Source organism: Malaclemys terrapin, chromosome 13, assembly GCF_027887155.1.
Source record: "Malaclemys terrapin pileata isolate rMalTer1 chromosome 13, rMalTer1.hap1, whole genome shotgun sequence".
Lineage (NCBI taxonomy): Eukaryota > Metazoa > Chordata > Testudines > Emydidae > Malaclemys > Malaclemys terrapin.
The window spans coordinates 6,173,406-6,194,311 of NC_071517.1; the positions used below are offsets into that span (position 1 = coordinate 6,173,406).

Here is a 20,906-nt window from a genome sequence, read left to right on the forward strand (position 1 = left end):
AGCACGGCTACCAAGCCTGAGGAGCCAGCTATCAAAACTAGAGGAAGGGGGGAAAAAAATTGTTTATAACCCGGCATCAGCTTGTCAGAACTCCAACACAATACAAAACAGGGTCACTTTTTAATAAAACCAGATGTCCAGACTAGGCATTCTGAGAGTTTCCCTGTAGAAACGTTTATGGTGAGTCAGGTCGAAATCCAAAACAAAACTCCCCTTGTTACATTCCCTGTGGCAGCTTGTGGGCACAGTTAGATTACACAGCTCCAGTGGACACTTTTAGCCCACTTGCCCATATAAGGACGGATCACATGTTCGCAGCTGCTATTCGTTTAGAGTCAAAATCCTATCTCACTGCTCCCAAACCATCCGCAACAGGGTCTTAGCCGGTGCCGTAGCCTGACCTCTCCTTCCGCTGAAGTCAACACCAAAGAATAGGGTTACGGTGCCCAGCCCAAATCTGGCTGTAGCAGCCACATGGGCATTGATCCACCACATTCTGCCCATGTTTCCACAGTATAAACCAGTTCCAGCTATAATAATAAATGGAGATATCCCATCTCCTAGAACTGGAAGGGACCTTGAAAGGTCATCGAGTCCAGCCCCCTGCCTTCACTAGCAGGACCAAGTACTGATTTTTGTCCTAGATCCCCAAGTGGCCCCCTCAAGGATTGAACTCACAACCCTGGGTTTAGCAGGCCAATGCTCAAACCACTGAGCTATTGACAGAGGAGTTCCACAGTACATTCAGTCCTTGCTGCCTCTGGTGAGTCTGCCAACTACTACCAGTTTGGGTGGGCTTTGTGGCATAGAAATTTGCTCCTAAAGACCAGCTTTCCTTGGATAACTATGATCTTGGTGAAGGATGTCATGTTTTACCACTATAGTTATACTGGCACAACCCCTAGTGTGGATGTTTTTTCCCCCTCCCATACTGGAATGACTATATAGGTAAGCACAAAAATACCAGTATAATAATAATTAACTAATTAATAACACCTAGCTGTTACATGGTGCTTTTCAGCAATAGATCTCGAAGCATTTTAAAAAGGAGGTCAGTGTCGTCTCCCTGTTTTAGAGATGGGGAAAACGAGGCACAAAGTGGGTTGTATTGCTTTAAATATACAAGTATAGTTAGAATAGTACAAATCTAGTGTGTAGACAAAGCCTTAGACTATCAAACAACTATTTCAGGTTGATCCCAAAAAACTGAAATTTTTGGCAAATTGAAAAGACCAACAAAAATCATGTCAGGTTGAATGAAACATTTTGTTTGACCTGGAACAAAATGTTTCATTTGGATTTTGAGCAATTGTTTGCATTTTACATTTTTCTAAAAAAAAAAAGGAAGTTGCTAAATAAAAAGTTATTTTGAACCCAAAAAATCAATGTTTTGTTTGGAAAATGTCAGAACAACGTTTCAATATTTTCAGAGGGTTTTTTTTCCCAACTGAAATAATTTGGCAAAAATTTAGACAAATTTGTGCATTGTTTTGGTGTCACCAAATCTGCATTTTTCGCTGAAAAAAGTTTCAGCCAAAAAATTTGCCCAGCTCCAGGAGTCACTTCCAGCCATTATCAACCTGGGATGGGTGGCAACTGGGGATGCATGCAGCTAAAACCCATAGTTTGTCTGCATCAGGAAAACAGAAGTTTGGGTTTGTAAATCAGGACTGCCCTTTCCAGGGGATCAAGTCACAGACAACTGAGGAGTTGCAGGGAATGCCCAATTTATTAAGAAGTAGGGGAAGCCCTAGGGATAGCTGTGTTTATTGGCTAATAGGTAGTTTTATAGCAATGGCTACATCTGCAGAACCTGGAGAATCCTGTAATTTCATGATGCTTATATTACGCAAAATGATGTACCTCTCAGTAGAGCTTAAATATAGCCCACCAAAACATCATCTATTAAAAGCAGAAAAAAGGGTAGCTCATCTCTTCCAGAGCACGTTGCCTCCTCCGGCTTTCCAAAAATTGTTGTCATTTCGAAGTGCGTGGCACAAGCTATAGGACTCCTGCAAATCAAAAGAGTAGCGAAGAAATCAGAAAAGTGACAGATGATCTGGTTGCATGCATATTTATGAATCCTCCAGTTACAAGGCACAACTCTGAACACAGTCAGTTTTGTCATTCCACGTTCCCAGGCTTTGCAGCCTTGGACCCAGACCTTTGACTATTCAACTTTGATCAGTGTAAATCATCTACGTGGGCAGGGTTAAAATAGCCACATAAATATATTGTTCCAGGCAAAAGGTTTTCTTTGCTTGAGGTCATCACACAGGGCCAGCTAATAGAACCCTCCCACCGCATGTACCTTTGAACAATGCTTGTTAACGGAGGCAAATTTTCCTCCGCTTAAATCTAACCCCGAATACTAAGAGCTACCTGAATGTGCAATGTTATGATAATTAGTGCTGTGGTGATAACCGCTAGCGTTCCGCTCTGCTGGCACACGGATGCTTGGTTATGCTCTCAAAACTGTGACATATCACGTGTCCCATAACACGGTGTGCGGATGCTGCTCAACTCTCCCACAAACCCTCCAAAGAAGGAAGAAAATAAAGGAGAAGAGAGGAGGGGAAGTATTTTAAGCCCAATTCTGCTCCTGTTTTAAAGAATGGCTCGATTCCCTGTGTCCTCATTGGGAAAACGATAGGGCCCTTATTGCTCATGAAAGATGCCTGATTGTCAGCCCTAGAAAACGGACTGTAGGTGTAGGACAGACAGCAGCAGGGCCACTTCTGCCCTCCCCAGCCCAAGATGCTTCTACTCTGACCTGCAGTGGGACAGTAGCTCAGTCTCCTGGATCCTTCCAATCCTTAGTCTCTCAACTGATCCTGCCAAGGAGGTGTCAGTTAGTCTGGATGGTGGTGGCTTTTGTGAACTGGGTATTCGTCCTCTGAGCCAGGAGAGAGATCCACCAGCTCCTTTTGCCACCTGCCTGCTGTCCTAGGTAACAGTTTGCTGTCCTTGCAGACCTGGCCAGGAACGGAAAGGCTGACTTATTCCATTACCAATCCCCTGTGCCAGCCACGTATCCATGGAGCAGCAATGACTACCCATATTGAACATGAAATCTTGAAACAGCTGATTCAGTGCAGCATAGCCCTGCCCACCAAGCCTATCAAATGTTCAGTTGTTTGCAACTGAAATTCCAGAGGAAACTTGCGGTATTCTGGAGGGTACCATACAATGTCTATCTTTTGCAAAGAAAGTCAGGGGAACTGTCTGTCTGTCCAGGGAAGGTGTCCACTTGTCCCAAGGCAGGAGATAAAGTTGCAAGACAACTTCCCAAAACAACCAAGCGTGGAGCACGCATACAGGCTGTAAATCTGACTTTTCCTGGTGCTTGACTTTGCAAACTGAGTAACTTTATTTGAATAGCGTTTTTGCGGGTGTAAATACTATTGACAAATGTTGGTTTGTAGAGGTGCCTATGACTCTAGGGAATAGTCTAGATTTGAAAAAGTGATCGAGGTTAGGTAGGGGTTGGTTAAATCACGTTAGCTAACTCCAATCCAACCTCAACCACTTTTTCTACCCAACACAAACCTGGTGAGCAGATGTAAAGATGATACTGAACGCCTCAAAGCACTTTGTAAACATCATCTAAACGAACCGTACAGCCCTTTCCTGCAAGGATGTGCAAGGAATCAGTGTCCTATCCTGGCTTACAACTCAGGATTTCTTGTCTCCTAGTTTTGTACTCCAACCACACCTCTTTCTCTCTGATGCATAACCAATCCTAATTAGTGCAGAGGAACAGCCCAACACCCCCCTCCAGCCAAGAACACCGAAATCTCTGTATAACAGCTCAGAAAGCAACAGGAACTAAGGGCTTGTCCGCACTTAAAATGCTGCGGCTGCTCCATAATAACACTTCAGCGAAGACACTACCTGTGCGGACAGGAGAGGTCCTGCCATAGGCGAAGGTAATCCACCTCCCCAAGAGGTCGGTGGAAGAATTCTTCTGTCAACCTAGCGCTGTCCACACCGGGAGTTAGATCAGCAGAGCTGCGTCTCTCAGGGGTGTGGATTTCACAGCCCTGAGGGACTGCGCTAGGCCAGTGTAAGTTTTCAGTGTAGCCCAGCCCTAAGGCTTCGTCTACACTCACACGTTGTACTGCTTGGACTACATCACCGTAGCTAAAACAGTACACAGTATAAATGCGCCAGTATAAATATTGGTGTAGCTTAGTCCAGTATGGGAAGGGAAAACAGCTCTAAAGCACCACGTGGCGTCTGCGCTAGAGGTTGGGCCAGTATAACTGTGTCTGTAAAAATCACGCCCCTCTCTGCCATAGTTATGCTGGTCAAAAACTGTGGGTAGACCAGGCCTTAAACGGGAGAAAATATCTTGCACGTCCACTCTGATCGCTCCGGGCACCCTGGCAAACAGTGAGGAATAATAAGGAAGGAGCCGTGCCTCCTGCCCTCCCTGCGTTATCAGAACCAGAGACGGCTAGCAATCCCAGCACCACGGATCTGTTTACCACACAGTTTATAGGGCAGCAGCTGGCTGGTTATACACTATTGAAAGCTTTTAAGTATTAGCTTTTGGATCACACTCGTCGAAGAACGAGATGATTTTAGAAAGCAACACAACGAAGAGACGCTCCTCGCTAATACACCCAGCCTGTTGCATTCTTTTTCTAGGTCAGTGGTAAAATGTGCTTTCTTCCCAGGAAGAGGTGGTGATGTGTGATTATCTGTCCTTCTCCTTAAAGGAGGGCAGGTGATGAGAATGACCCTTTACCAAAGTGGTCAAAAAGGAGCAGCGGACACATCTGTGCTAAATCTGCTTTCCCCCTAGCTGCCAAATACCTTGGTTGGAGGCAGTTGTTTAGTATCTGATGTCACAGGCGGAACCCACGCCAGCAGTTTTATTTCCTGACCTCTAATTACAGTCTAAAAGGTCACTCCAAAGGAAGAATGGCAAAGAGGAGCCCAGCCCAACACTGAAGAGGAGTTTCAGGAACCTCCTGGGAAGCTGAGAGCCCGTGCAAGCCAAGTTCCCCAAAGCCATCAGACTCACTCAAATCACGTTGAGAACACGAGGGGTGTGGCAAGAACTATTATGACAGTGGATGAAAACTTGGCTGCGTGCTCATTTGAATGAGAAAAGCATTGAAAGCAGACAAAAATCTACATCATAGACCCAGGGAAACAGGGAATGATTTAACCCTTTGAGCTGCATGTTGGGAATGCCTTTGGAAATGCTTGGTCTGTCCCAGTCAGGTTTGAACTGCTGTTTTTTGGCCTATGTTTTAACATATTTCCTCTGTTTTTTGCCAGTCCTTACAGGCTGAATCAAGCACATGATCTTCATTTCACAGTTTTATTTTGTTCTGGAATATTTTCTTTTTTCAACAGTGTTACATTTTACCAGCTAGTGCAGCTGTTAGAGCAAGGGGACCGGAAGTCAGCACTCCTAGGTTCTCTTGTCTGTGTGGCCTTGAGTGACTCACTTCGCCTCTCTGTGCCTCAATTTCCCCATCTGCACCTACTTCCCAGAGATGACGGGCGGGTTAATGGACCTGCTCCTGCTAAAATCAGGAGCAAAACTCCCACTGACATCAGTGGCCGCAGAATGGGGTTCAGTGCTTTGAAAAGGGAAGGTCCTGTGTAAATGCTATACGTCGGTGTCAAGGTCAGTCCCACTCTCATGCCTTTTTCTCCCTTGCTTGGCTATGCCCCCAAGACTCCATCAGCTGCTTTCTATTGCTGTGTCTGCACCTTTCCTGGGCCACATCTCTGGCTGACTGGGAAAGCAAAGGGGCCAAGGAAACAACCTGGGGTGGAAGAGCCACTGACCCCGGCAGAAAATGCAGCCATGACATTGACATTACTCATTCATTTTATAGTCCAAGATTCAGAAGAAGAATCAGGCTTTGACCTCCAAGGCTATGCACTAAAACATCTTAATGAAACACAGCAGTTGACTCCAGCAAACAGCTTAGCCCCTGGGGAAGGATGAGAGTGCTGAGTGGATTTCCTTCCTCTGGTTTGCACCAGCTCCAGGCAGGGATGAGAATTTTTCTGTAAGTGAAATAGCCTAAAATCACATTTGGAGCCAAATTTACTACTGGAGTAAGTGGCTGCCACTCCCAGCTCTCAGTGTTTAAAGTGGTCAAATCTCCTCTGGCTTGTAGGGAAGGAAAAGTCAAAGCCCTGCATGATTGCAAAGGGAAAAGGTATTGTGTAGGGGAAGGACATAGGGGTTTGACAGTGGAAGATAGAATCCACCCCTCCGTCTACAAACTGGGGGCAGAACATGTTGGAAAAGCAGTTCAGGTTCCTAGCAGTTTGTTTGGATGATTAAGCAGGGAAAGCTGATTTGGATGGTGGTTGTTAGATAGTTTATTGACCATAAAGTGTGTCCTGCTTAGATAGATTATGATCGTTAAACGGCAAATGCAGAACTGTGTCCCTTGATTTCCCATTTATATTTGCTTTGTAATGCTGATATGGTGGCCCTGGGGTTTTATCCCAGGTATGAATGATGCAGACAGATAGAAGAGGGATCGTTACCGTTTCTTTCTTCTTTTTACAAACTCGATAATCTACTCGCTCAGACCTGTGTAATTTTTATACCATTCCTAATAAAGAGGAAAAAGAAGAAAACTGGTGTGTTGGGTGCATTTCTTCCAGAAGCATTTGCATTTTGGCAAACATGTGCCATCTCGGAAGAAGGTGATTTTTCAACCGATAGTGCATAAAATAATTCAAATTGCATATTTATAGCTCCCAAGTATTTTGTTTTGAGTTATGTATCTGGGGTGGGGGGGGGGAGAGGGAGGAAAAGGTTTTTTTACTATGACTTTAGCAATGACTTGTTAGTTGCTCTCTGAAATACCGAAGAGAGGCCATCTCAGCGCAAGACGTTATTTACAATGGCTTTAAAGCTGGTTAGAGACGTCATCTGAATGGGGATGTTTCCCCAAAGCAGTGGTCTGTAGCGGGGGGAGCCTTTTTCTGGCTTGAAATAGAAATAAGGCCAATTAACTGCTAATTCTAAAGGATACTGGGATTTTTGTAAAGATCTGTCACTTTCCTATAAAATCAGGCTTTACCGTTTAATTTTAGGAACACGACCAGCCATTTTGAGCACTTAAGTTTAAGTTTAAGTTTAATGGAGATATCCCATCTCCTAGAACTGGAAGGGACCTTGAAAGGTCATCGAGTCCAGCCCCCTGCCTTCACTAGCAGGACCAAGTACTGATTTTGCCCCAGATCCCTAAGTGGCCCCCTCAAGGATTGAACTCACAACCCTGGGTTTAGTAGGCCAATGCTCAAACCACTGAGCTAAATGGAAGGATGGTACATGCAGCTTCACTTGAAGACAAGGTGATCTAAGTTCATGCTTAAAGTTAAGCGTGTGCTTAGGTGCTTTCCTAAGTAGAGTTGGACATAAAACTCTGCTTTCCACCCTGGGAGCCATGTCTCGCAGTCCTGGCAGTTACTTAAGCAAATCTCCCATTGTCTTCAGGTCATGTTGAACTATTTTATATAATACAGCACATGAGAGAGAAGGGAAGGGCCTGATCCTGATTCCATTAAAGTCAATGGCAAAATTCCCACCAAGTTGGATAGATGTAGGATTGGGCCAAGATATAGCGACACGGAAGTCAATGGACAGTTTTGCCTGAGTAAGCTCTGTTGCATGTGCCCTGGCTTCCTTTGAGTGGGGTGTTACTGTTTGGTGTGGAACATGGAGGCGATAAGATAAACATTATTATAACGTTTGCCCAACCCCTCCACCCTTATACACGTGCTTTACTTTAAGCATGTGAATGGCCATCCTGAAGTTAAGCCTAAGTGTCTGCAGGGGTGGGGCCTTAGTAGACAAGTTCATTGAAATGTAGCTAGAAACCAGCTTTTGTACATTCTACTTCCTGAGCACAACGATCTCTACAGAGCCTGTATAACAGGGACAGGGCCAGTGCAACCTATTGCACTAGCATTTTCTTTGGCGGAGACCGCCGCGGCCAGATCTTTCATTTAGGCATTTAGGCGGAGGGAGCTGGGGTTGGGTGACGCGGGGAGGGCTGCCTGCAGCAAGAAAGGGGAGGGAGCGGCACGCAGGGAAACTCCCCGCCCCAGCTCACCTCTGCTCCGTCTCCTCCCCTGAGCACACCGCCCCGCTCTGCTTCTCTCCCTCCCAGGCTTGCAGCGCCAAACAGCTGATTGGCGCCACAAGCCTGGGAGGTGGGAGAAGTGGAGCAGCGACCGCGCGCTCGGAGAGGAGGCGGAGCAGAGCTGAGCTGGGGTGGGGAGCTGTCGCACGGCTCCCCGGGCGGAGGGGAGCTGCCACGGGGGGGGGCCTCAGGGCGGAGGGGGGAGGGAGCTGCCGCGTGGGGGGGGGGTTCCTCAGGGCGGGGAGCTGCCTCAGGGCTCAGGGAGGAGGGAGGGTGCAAGGTTGCAGTTTCGCCTAGGGCGCGAAACATCCTTGCACCGGCCCTGAACAGGCAAGGGAAAAGAGTAGCGACTCCATGAAATTCAGTGGGGACTTTGTTTCATGGATTTAATTTCCCCAGGAATTGCTTAGATACTATGGTGATGGGTGCTGTAAAAAACCTATAGCTAGGTAATGCCTGCTGTTTTTTTATTTGCATTCATCTGCTAAGGCAATGCATATGCAGATGTATGCTAAACATATTGGTCTTTACAGCTTACCAGGCAAACAATGCTGAACAAAAGGCTTTGTTTGCAAAAATCCAGGTAAAGCTAGTATTATGCGTGCATTGTTGAAATGTTCTGAACAATAGCCTGAACAGTAATTTTGCATTCCAGGGTTTTACTGATTGGCAATATCTAAATGGCAGAGGAAGCGCTGAGAGAGACTGCAGTGTGTTGGTTTACTCCAGCTTAATAGGGACTGAGATTTTTGTTGTTGTTCATTTTTAATTAGACTAATTACAAAAATATGATCTCCACCTTGAGGATAAAAAAAGCTAAAAACGCGACCCCAGCTAATGTTCTGCTGATGTAATTGTTTAGAATTAGTGCGTGAAAGAGAAAAGATTTAACACTGGGCCCATGGAGAGATTAGTAATGGGGCAATAGCACTGAGAATTAAAAATGAATCCATTGTTAACTCTGGTGTTTGGATGGCATTTAGTCACAAGTTGCTCCTTAGATCAGAGTGAGTCAGTAAGTGCCTTTTAAATACCGTAAATCCCCGAGCCATGTTTTGCTGTTGAGACTCATTCAGGTTTTCTGGAATCCAGCTTGTCCTGGAATGGTTTGATTAAGCCCTTCTTTTACAATACCTCTTGGGAATCGCAGAAACTTACAGCTGGCTTAGTATGAAATCAATTTAGGGAAATAAGAAACTGGCAGAGGGGCTGATCTTGGGAGGTGGTGATCCCCTCATCTTCTACTGATGTCAACAGACTCGGCATGACCAGAACACTCTGAGTAGCCAATGATACTTGGACAGATTTGTACACTACAGGCTACTTCAGCTGTTGTTCTAGAGTTACCATCAATCTGTTCTCTGCCTATGTGATTCCCTTTTAATTTGTCTAGGCTAGAGAAGCCTCCATAACGTACCCCTGGCCCCATCATAGACTGTCCTTATGATCTAGAAAATATAAATCAAGGTCTTCTACACCACTGCCAGGTTCTCTTTCCTTGGAAACACTAAAGGCCTGATCCAAAGCTCACTGAAGTCAATGAGTCTTTCCGTTGATGTTAGCAAGCTTTGAAGCAGACCCTACACCAACACCTTCGAAAGCAGGGCCCCCTCTCAGTCAATCACTCTGCAAGTGTTAATTTAGCATGGCAAGACACAGGGGCCTGGATAGAAGCAGTGACTGACAATCTTTAAAATAGAGATGAAAACCCAACTATTGTGCCTGTGGTTACCTGGGGTCAAAACTAGTTTAGATCATAAGTGAAACCGAGTTTAATGGTTTCATCTTACTCCCAAGAGGGCCCAAGGCTGCTGCATGCTCAGGGCCAGCTGATGGTCTCACTGTAGTCACGAGGAGTCCGGTGGCACCTTAAAGACTAACAGATTTATTTGGGCATAAGCTTTCGTGGATAAAAAACCTACTTCCTCAGATGCATGGAGACTAACAGATACAGACTAACTTGGCTACCTCTCTGATACTTGGTCTCAGTGTAAGAGGACCAGGATTGTGGCAGATCACACACAAGTTGTTTTGTCAGTGCCATTAGATTGTATAGCCCAGTGTTTCTCAAACTGGGGTCGCCGCTTGTGTAGGGAAAGCCCCTGGCGGGCCGGGCCGGTTTCTTTACCTGCCCCGTCCGCAGGTCCGGCCAATCGCGGCTCCCACTGGCCGCAGTTCGCACGTCCCTCGGCCCGCGCCACTTCAGCAGTTCCCATTGGCCCGGAGCAGCGAACCGCAGCCAGTGGGAGCTGCGATCGGCCTGACCTGCGGATGGGGCAGGTAAACAAACCGGCCCGGCCCACTAGTGGCTTTCCCTACACAAGCGGTGACCCCAGTTTGAGAAACACTGCTATAGCCTTTACCTCCACTGTGACTAGCACTAGCAATCCTGTGTTTTCACAAGAACTAATTTCACTCCTAGTTGGTGCCCTTGCTTGACAATATTCTTCAAAATCTGTATATAGCTTTTCCTGAAGAAAATGCTGAATTCTAGAAAAAATATTTGATAATCACAGAACTTTAAAGCAAATCCTCTTCAAATAACTCGAACCTCTTTAGATCGTGAATAAAAGAGAGAGCAGAGCAAAGGATCTCTTCTTTGGAAAGAGTGTAAAATGGCCCAGGTCTTCCAAAGAACAAGAGAATAGAGGAGAAATGGAAGCTTTGTGTGTGGAATGTTCATTTCACTTATGCCTGTTTCCAAAGCAGAAAGTGCTCTATGCTGTGTAGGAGACCGAGGGTTGTGCATCTCCCCACAGCATGCTGGGGGACAGACAGCCTCTGGTAACTGTATGAATGGATCACGTTTGATGGAGTAGTTAGGAAATAGGTGTCAGGATAAATCAGGGCACACGTCTTGAGTATAAATCTTCCCAGAAGCGTAGAAGGAAAAAATAGAAAGGACCAGAATTTCCTCCACTACCTGCATACAAATAAAGGGTGTTTTTATTGGGATGGGAGGCCTGGGGCTGCATTTTCATTCCATGTACAGTGTGTGGAGTGGATTCTGACAGCTATAACACTGGTGTAGATCCTCAGTAACTCTGTCAAAGTCAGTGGAGTTACACCAGTGTCACTGAGATCACAATCTGGCCTCCCAATTTTGAATTACCAGCCTTAGTTCGGTGATACACCACCTGAGTAACACAGCACAGTACAGGTGAAGTGAAGAGATAGACAGCTTTGTGCCCTCTGAATTCCTAGCCCAGGCACAACTTAGAGCAGTCAAGGGGTTACTCTAAATTACACCAGCCTTGAATAGCTGTCTATGGGCCACTTTTCCAGTACAGCACAGCCAGAACATATAGCGTTCCAACTTCTATCCCCAGAATGCTGGGGCAGCACATGAAGGCAGTGTAAGGTTGCACTAGGACCCCTACATTGGTAGATTCCCCATTCCTCCTCCCCATCTGGGTTTTGACAGCATATAGGGCTAGGGTAGAGAATCAGAGCTTTCAGGTACAACACACCCTAAAACCCAGGCATGGAAAATCTGAGATGAGAATTCCTGAAGCCTCTTTGCAATGTATCTTTCCCCTCTATATGGTAGAGTAGGGGTTAAAAATTATGATGCAGATTCTCATGTGGTAGCTCCATTGACAGCAGTGTCTCCCACCTGTGGACCAGGCCAATGCACACATAAAACAAAAATCCCTTAGCTTTGTGAAAAATAAAACTTGTCAGTTTGTCTGCTCAAAAAATATAATGTTCCCTTCCCCCTTTCTGCTGTTAATTTTTTGTTCATTCAGCTGGAACAATGAAAGTAGCTCGGCCTTGTCACTCGCCCTTTTGTTTATATTCAGTCCCTCGTCTAGTTCACTTCTGTGGCCTCAGGGTTAAGTAAGGTGCTTCTCAACCATAGTGGACTCACTAGCCAGGTTCCAGCAGGGCCCTCTCCTCATTTAGCCTTATGGAGACGGGCACAGCTTCTGCTCTTGTCAATTGCTGCACCTTTTGGCTTCTGCAGGCTGCAGAGGTAACGTTAAATCCAAACAACAAATTGTTTTGTTTATTGAACGGTTTGAATTTAGAGTTATAGCAAAATCCTTTAAAGTAACCCCAAACCTACCTTCTGAGCAGCACGTAATGCCCAAGCCTGACTAAGTGTGACCCTTGCCTTCTGCTTACCTAAATTCCACCTGCAGCTTCAGCTGAATGGGGTGACTCCGATTCCCTGACCTCACCTACTCCAATGTCAGGGCCTGACCCAAAAACCAAGCCCTAGCCAGGAAGAGCAATTACACCTGTGATTACCTATAAGCACCTGTTACAGCCCTATTGAAACAAGTCCCTTTACATAAACGATTATGTGCTTTTCTGAACCAGGGCCAAAATCAGGAGTAACCAGGATGAAGCTAGTGGAATTACAACCCGTCCAAGTCCAAGCCCCTTTTTATACCCGTGCAGCAGTCTGCATGGGTAAATTTCCCTAATGTAGACCGGTCTTAAGTGAGAGACAAATCCCTCCCAGCCTTCCTCCTCCGTGCCTAGCCTCAATACTTGTGCAGTCCTGCTGTGCGCTCTGAGGCCCCCATCCTGAAAAAAACAATTATTTGTTTAACTTCAAGCTGGGGCTTAAGTCTTTGAAGCATGAAGTACCTTAAGCAACTACCCCCTCCCGCCTCAGCGGTGGCTGCCTTATCGTGGACGATGAAATGATTCCTATAGACTGCAGGGTGTGTAAACCCTGCCAGAAAGGATGGGCAAAGGACAGCAGGTCCTGAGAGTGGCAATGCAGTGACCCCGGGAGCTGGGGCTGCAGGGACTAGTGTAGTTCGTTCCAGCCTTGAGTGGATCCCGTGGCACCTCCGGGGTGAAAGGCAGTGCCTGGAGGCCCGCTCCTACTCCTGTATGAACACGAGAGGGGCCCATCCCTGTGCTCCCGGACGCCTGGCGAGCTCATCACCTCTGACGCGCACCTCGCTCCAGGGCATTTCCGCAGCATCCCACGGAGGGGTTTGGGCTTGAGTGGGCGCTCGGGATGGGCGCGTCTGTCCTGCTGCAGTGCGAGCTGGCAGGTGATCAGGGCTGAGTGGAGGGGGTGGTTAGCGCCTAATACCTCCCCCTGGAGCGGAGCCACACGCGCTCTGGGCACCGCTGCCCGGGGGGGGCTTTGGCAAGGTGCGGGCTGCGCGGCTCCGGCAGCGGGCTGGACTCCAGCGCTCCGGCTGGTCGCGGCGGGTCCGGGTGTGAACCAGAGACACTCGCCGGGCGCTCACCTGCTGCTGCCGAGCCGCCAGCCCGGACCCCTCCATCCCAGCCTCCGAGCCGCCTCTGCGCTGCCACTCGCCCCCTTCCCGTGCGCCCTAGCCCGGTCCCTCGCTGGGCTCCGCCGGCCATGCCCTGGATCCGGCGGCACCGGCTGCTCATCCTGCTGCTGCTCGGGGCGCTGCTCAGCGCCGATCTCTACTTCCACCTCTGGCCCGAAGTGCGGCGGCAGCTGGCGGGGGCCGAGCCGGGCTGCCCCTGCCGCTGGGCGCCGCGCCCCGCGCTGCCCCCTTCGCCGGCGGCCGCCTCCCCGAGCGCCCGGGCGCGCAGCGCTGGGGGCTCCAAGCTGCGGCGGCTCTTCGCCCACCCGCTCTACCGCGCCCCGGAGCAGCCGCCGCGGGGGCCGGAGGAGTCGCTGCTCAGCCGGCAGGAGGCGGTGAGCTACTATCGCCGGAAGATGGTCCGCTGGAACAGGTGCGTCCCGCCCGGGTCCCCACCTAGCTCGTCCCGGACAGCCTCCTACCCCCCACCCCTGGGTGTCCCCCTCCCAAGCCGGGTTCCTTCCCACCCCCAGTGCCAGGCTGCTGCTTCTCCCCTGCCCCAGCTCACCCCAATCCCACCGCTCCTGGCGGCTACCCACCCGGCCCCCATTCCCTGCCTGTGTAGCTAGGCTCCCCCACACACCTACACTGTGTGTCTTGCTTCCTGGGGGCATCTGCTTTGCTCTCCGGTGGGTCTCTCCAGATCTCCAGGCTTCTCAGCTCCCTCGGTCCCTGCCACCCTGTCCCCAGTGACTGTCTGCGGGATGCCCCCATCTTCACTGCGGACCTATGTTCACCCTCCTCTCAGGCAGAGCCCACCCTCTGAGAAGTGTCAGGCCAGATGGAGACCTCCCCTGGCCCATTGCACAGCTGGCTTCACTGTTCTCTGTGATGCCGGATGGGTGGCTTCCTGCAGGACCATTCTCCAACTTTGCTGTGAGGGCATGTCCCAAGGTTTCCTTTCTCCAGGCAGCCTGTGAGATCATCTCTCTGTCTGGGTGGCTCTTCTCTAACTTCTCTGGGCTGATTTCTTGAGGCAAAAAAACCACAGTGCTGGCCCAGGCTTACTTGGGCAGGTGGGTGACAGCCAAGCGCTGTCCGTGGTGAGCGAGGCTGGGCTGAATCTGCTAGACAAGTTAACTCATTTTCAGGGCTTTTGATTTATAGGCTTGGATTGTGGTCCATACCTCATGTGGCCCCAAGGCCTGTAATGGCCCCTATCAAAGGGTGGCAGTGGGGACCGACCCTGGGATCTGCAGCACCAGAAGGACAACCACACTGGTGCTGGGTGCCTTGGCTGACCCATGGGCGGGAGCACGGTTGCTGTATACCCACCAGAAAACACCTAGCCACTAGCCAGAGTGTGGGAAAGACGTGAGCAGCCCCTCCTTTAGAGATCCTCCAGAACAGGAACAGTGGGGAAAGATTCCAGGGCAGGACGGAGGAGTCAGGCTGCATGGATGGTCCATGATGGAGGAGAGGCCTGGATGTGGCCCTAGGTGGAAAAGGGTTCCCCTCTCACAGATTCCTGTGATCCATAAGGTTGGGAGTAGGAGGAGCCTCCACATTTACAGGCAAACTCCTCCGCTTCCTTTCCCCCAGCTCCTGCCTAGGGTTTTTCCCTGGGAGGGGTGATCTGGCCCATTCATGTAGCCTCGCAACACAGCTGGGCTGGAGGAGATGAGTTTTATTATCATCATCCCTGTTTTGCAGAGGGCATGGTTGAAGCTGATTTTTCAAAGGGGCTGAATGCCTCCAGCTCCCACTAACTGCGGGTGCTCAAGGCCTTTGAAAACCAAGTCGTAAACATCTTGCCCAAGATCAGACAGGCCAGGCTGTGGCAAAGCAGGGAATGCTCTGACCCAGGTCTCCTGACTCCCAGAAGAGCTTCCCCACCCTCCTAGCCCATCAACAGTCCCAGAGAGCTGAACGCACTACAGCTGCATCCTTAGCAAGCAGGACAATTAGGTTCCTAGCTGTGCTTGAAACAAAAACGACTCTGGCTTGGACGAGGCCTAGTTCTATGAATTCCCTTTTATTTCTCTAGGACAGAGTCTGTGGAGCAGGGATCCGGATATGGCCCTAGCGATGAAAATAAGTAATTGTCTCTTCTAAAAAAACCCAGTCACCGTCCAAAACAAATGTGTGTCAGAGAGGGGGCTGTGTGCCAAAGTGCGCTGAGACGGTAACCTTTGTAAATGCGGTGATTGTGCTTGTTTAGCTACTTATCTGCAACCTTTAAACCACAGGGTCACTTTTTCTGCTTGACTTTTCTACGGGACATATGTTGGCACAGCAGCCAAAATCGTCCTCACAGACCTGCTTGCATATCTATTTGGAGCATGCGCTCTAAACCATGCAGTTTATGTGTCACAATTTCAGACTTTTTTTTTTACCAAGCAATGATCTTGGATCCAGAAGATCAGTGGGAGCTTGTGACCTTGCTCTGGCCCAGCACTGCAAACTGTACATCAATATAACCACTGGGAGGTAACAGTGGAGATAAACAAGCCTGTCACTTACCATAAGGGCCCAATCCTGCTGTCCTGCTGGAGTCACTGGCAACAGACCCATTGACTTCAGTGGGAGTGAAGCCCAGGTGCATTGTTATAACAATATTCAGCAGCAGAGAGCAAACGTATGAATGCTTGTAGCGCTCCTAGCTAGTGACAGAGCGGTGCCCGTTTCGCCCTTCCGAGTCGTCGTTTAAACAGCATCAAATAAAAATAACAGGCGGCTACACAAATTTGACTCCAGAGATTAATACAGAAAACAAACTAAGATGGTGCTTGAGCAGAATCCTAACGGTGTGATGGGACTGCTCCAGCGGAGATTCCCTACGGATCTCAAAGCACTTCAGAGACATTAGTTAACAATGCCTCCCGCTTCCCTTTGATGGTCCTTCTGCTCAGTTTACACACAGGCAAACTGAGGCAGTAAGAGGCAAAATGACCAAGTCAGTGGCAGAGCGGGAAATAATGCCCGGTAGGGTGACCAGACAACAAATGTGAAAAATCGGGACGGGGTGGGGAGTAATAGGAGCCTATATAAGAAAAAGACCCAAAAATTGGGACTATCCCTATAAAATCCGGACATCTGGTCATCCTAATGCCTGGTGTGCTCATTGATGATACTTCTCAAGAAGCACTCCCTTGTTCTAACCATTAGACCACATTCCCTCCCTCCGAGATACCCAATTCCAGCCCCAGCGGGTGCAAGTCCCAGGGAAGTTAATCGGAGGAGTGCCCACATATGTTGGCGCTGAATTTGTCCTTTTGTCCTTGCATGGCACACTTTCCTGTAATAGTGCCCCTTGCCACGGTATATGACAATACACCATGTGATGCTGCATCAACACACCTTTTCTCTCATGCTGTGTTCGTTCATGCTAGGCTCTGGGTCCCGTCTCAGAAGACTGAGGAAGCCACCTCTTTGTTATCACTGCAGCCCCAACCATTTTCCTGTGGCCCGCTGTTTTTCTGGACTATTGGAAGCTACTGCCCTCCCCCTCCACCCACCCACTTGCTGTCACAGCAAGAAAGCCTGGCCCTCGCTGGAAAGGAATTGCAGCAACGCATCCGGGCAGGCTTTCAGAAGTGACAGTTGTGCAGAGAAAGGCAGGGGGAGTAAACTGGCAGCCGTCTGCGCTGCGTGCTGTGTACAGCAGTTTGTGAGGCAGAAGAGAGGAAAGAGGGGGTGTGGGCAGGAAGAGCAAGGAATTGGGGAAGGAGAAAGTACAGGGAAGGAGTTGAGTGAGCACGTGAGGAGAGCTGGTGGGGAATTTCCCAACAAACCATTTTTACGTCGGAAAATGCTGATTCATCGACACCGAAACAGCTCCCAGGAAAGGGGCAGGTTTGCCAAAAATACAAAATTTGAAACATTGTTGGAGAGACAAAAGAGTTTTGAACTGGTTAAAATGCCCTGGTGCAACATTGTCTAAATGAAACATTTTGTTTTCTTGTTGGAAAAGACTTTTCAGTTTGAAATTTTAGTTTATTGATACTAAAACATAAAAGTTAAAAACGTTGAAAGGTCAAAACTGAGACAAAATGCTTCGAGTGGCCCAAGGGGATTTTTTTTTCCAAACTATCAGTTCTTGGAAAATGTTGAGGTTTCAATTTTGGGGCCTGCTTCAGGATGAGAAAAAATTTCAGTCTCAATATTTCTCGTGGGGCAGGAGACCAGTTTCTGGAAGCAGCTAAGGGGAGACCTGGTATTCTGGAGAACGCCAGTCAGATGGCTTAAATGGGAACCACTCAGCTGGGGAGTGAAAATCGTTCCTAGATGTTCCCTAGAGAAATGCCGCTTATTATGTCATGCTACCCAGTCCTAAGATGTTCAGCCCAAAGAAGATCAAATAAGAAAGGGGGTCAATTGCTTTAGCTAATGCTCAGTGAATGGTTATCCTTATCACAAAACCATACCCAGTTCAGTTTAATTAACAGTTCCTGTGCTGGAGACACACAGGCTCCGAAGCTGCTCATAATTCATGCTTGCTATCTAATTTATACCCAAGACCAGACCTGCTCCTCCATTACACTTTAAGAGCAAAAGCATAAACCCTTGCAACCGTGTTTTAAAAATCTTCACACACTACTACATAGATCCTAGCAAGCACCGCTTCCTTCCACCCACTAGGTCTGCTGTGAGGGGAATCCAAACCTTGGCGCTCTGGTTCCATGGGGTGTTTCGAGCTCCTGGAGCTTGAATGGCATCTAGCTGCTGCCTCATTCTTGGGGTCCCTGGCGTGCACTCTCAGGGTGTTGGAACTTGTTCTCCAACCACCTAGCCCCTCTGGGTGCAGCACTGACCTTTCAGACTCCCCAGTACTTAACCACACCCCTCGTCCAGAACTCCACCCCAACGGTGCGAAGCTTCTGGTTTACAGCTGAACTCCCTCAGGGGCAAGCAGTGGTTGTGAAGCAGTCAGCACACACACGGTTTGCCCAGTCTAACATCTTTATGCTCTTTTATATTTAAAGCACAGAAGAGTACAGGTCATACAAAACTATAAACACTAAACGCATGGCCCTGCCTCAGTTTCCTCACCACTCTTCGGGCTGGTGTCTGAGTCTCTTGGATTGGCCTCCGGGCACTCTGGCATCAGGAATAGGGCAGGAGGGCCCTGCCCATATCAGGCTGCAACCTCGCCCTTCTGGACTGGAGAATATGGACCCCCAAGTTAGCAGATCAGCCTCTACCCTTTTAAAATCTTCAGCCCCCCTACCCTCCCATGTCAGGTGACACCCTTGCCAGGTTCCCCATATGAACACAAACCCCTCTCAGGTGACTTTGTTACCAGGGTGACTTGGTCCCTGCCAAACCAGTTCTTCTGGACAGGGATCAGTCCTTTGTCAAGAGTGAACTAGTACCCAACAATTGGGTACTTAAGAGCCAAATCCCCTCTATTGTTATTCTTTTGTCACCAGCCTTTGGAATTTTCAACCCATCCTAGAGGCAACCGGTGTGCAGCCTGACCCAGAGCTATAGGGTTCATAACCTCACACAGAATTCATCAGTTGTACAGATAGAGTCCCAATCCTGCACATTACAACAACTAACTGGTCCTGGGCCAGAGATTAGAGTCACAAAAGCATTTGTTTTCTGTAGGTCAATGGGAGTAGGGTGACCAGACGTCCCGATTTTGTTCCAATATCCACCGGCAGGACTCAGATTTTTTTTTTGCTCAGCCGGCAGGTCTCTGGGGGTTTTTTTGCTCTGCTGGCGGGCACCCCTCAACCCCATGTGTCCTGATATTTCATTCCCCTCATCTGGTCACCCTAAATGGGAGTCAGGCTGAATTGGGCCCAAGATCACGCCCAGAATGACAGTTTATAGCCCCGCCTTTGAGTGGCGAGTTTGAGAGTTTCTTAGCTTCTGTGCAATCTTCCTCATCTGCTCTAGTCAGTCCAGCCCCCGGCCTCAGGTAGTTGTCAGGCCTACAGTTCCATTGCAAACACAGCCTCCTGCTGCATTAGTAGGGTTATCATATGTCCGGATTGTCCGGGAAATGTCCGGCTTTTTGATCCTCAAATCCCCGTCCGGGGGGAATTGCCAAAAAGCCAAACATGTCCAGGAAAATACTCCCAGCTTTGTTTTGCCGGTATCCCTGCCCCAGTCCCCTGCTTACCTTAGAGCGGCTCCGGCAGGCTGCGAACTGCAGGCGGATTCCCCCGCGGCGACGGCTGCTGCTCCCCCAAGGTCTGTGTAGCTGAAGAGCCGAGCTGCCCCAGCGCTACCGGCTTCACGGTTTGCCGGGCAGCCCCCAGACCTCCAGACCCTGCACCCCCGGCCGGGCGTTTCCCCAGCACAGCCGGAGCCCGGGAGGGGAAGCGCCTGGCCGGGGGCGCAGGGTCTGGAGGTCTGGGGGCTGCCCAGCAAACCGTGAAGCCGGTAGCACTCGGGTAGCTGTTTCGCGTGGCTGGGAGGGAGGAGGGGGAATGCGGGGCGCTCAGGGGAGGGGGCGGAGTTGGGGCGGGGACTTTGGGGAAGGGGCGGAGTTGGGTGGGGAAGGGGCGGGGCCAGGGCCCCTTGGAGTGTCCTCTTTTTTTTAATGTTTAAATATGGTAATCCTAGCATTAGTGATCGCATGGGTCCATAGACTAGGGTTACCATACATCCGGATTTTCCCTGATATGCCCAGCTTTTTGGTCCTCAAATCCCCGTCCGGGAGGAATTTCCAAAAAGCCAAACATGTCCGGGAAAATAGGGAGGCATGGTAAGGGGACCCCGAGTGCGAGTGGCTGCAGCAAAACTTACAACTCCCGCGATCTGCCGATCTGCCAGGCACAGAGGCGGCGGACATCATCTGAGCACACAGCCGCCTCCTCCCTGAGCTCCAACTTTCCTGGCTCCCGCCACTCTCCACTGCAGCGGGGGCCGAAGCAACTTCCCCAGCGCAGCAGCAGCCGGAGCCCGGGGGGCGGAGGGGGAATGCGGGGTACTCAGGGGAGGGGGCGGAGTTGGGGCGGGGACTTTGGGGAAGGGGTTGGAATGGGGGTGGGAAGGGGTGGAGTTGGGGCGGGGCCGGGGGCCCCGTGGAATGTCCTCTTTTTTCAGTGTTGAAATATGGTAACCCTATCATAGACCCACAGTCACAGAACCTCAGCCTAACAGATGACCCAGGTATGCACACCAGTCCTGTCACCTCCACCACTATTGACTCACCTGGGCTTGCTACCTTTGGCAAACGCACTTGGCTTGCATACATAGAGTGAAATTTTTCAAAAGCACCTATGCAATTTTGGAGCCTTAGTCCCATTTTCAAAAGTGATTTAGGCACTTAGCTTCTGAAGGCCCATTACTTTTCAATAAGATTTAGGTTCCTAAGGCCCAGATCCTCAAAGTTATTTAAGCACCCATTGATTTCAATGGGAGTTAGGCACCTAAATACGTTTGAGGACATGCCTAAGAGTGAGAACACAGCAGTACATAAATATGTTAGACACCTAACTCCTATTAAAAACCAATGGCACTTAGACACCTAACTCAGTTAGGCACATTTGACAATCCCACTAAG

The 20,906-nt window shown here is 49.2% G+C and overlaps 1 protein-coding gene and 1 long non-coding RNA gene across 2 annotated transcripts in view; one reads left to right on the forward strand and one right to left on the reverse strand.

Moving 5' to 3' along the window:
* Positions 1 to 1,710: 1,710 nt before the first annotated feature.
* LOC128847902 (uncharacterized) lies at positions 1,711 to 13,131 on the reverse strand. Its single transcript, XR_008446961.1, has 2 exons — positions 13,042 to 13,131; positions 1,711 to 2,012 (listed from the first exon to the last, which is right to left on the reverse strand). It is a non-coding gene; the product is annotated as an uncharacterized LOC128847902 (long non-coding RNA).
* Positions 13,132 to 13,314: 183 nt separating this feature from the next.
* Positions 13,315 to 20,906, forward strand: part of FAM20A (FAM20A golgi associated secretory pathway pseudokinase) — a 40,648-nt gene continuing 33,056 nt past the window's right edge. The window contains exon 1 of the mRNA XM_054047631.1: positions 13,315 to 13,817. Within this exon, the coding sequence (XP_053903606.1) occupies positions 13,474 to 13,817 (344 nt within the window). The 5' untranslated portion in view covers positions 13,315 to 13,473. The remainder of the gene's footprint in view (positions 13,818 to 20,906) is intronic.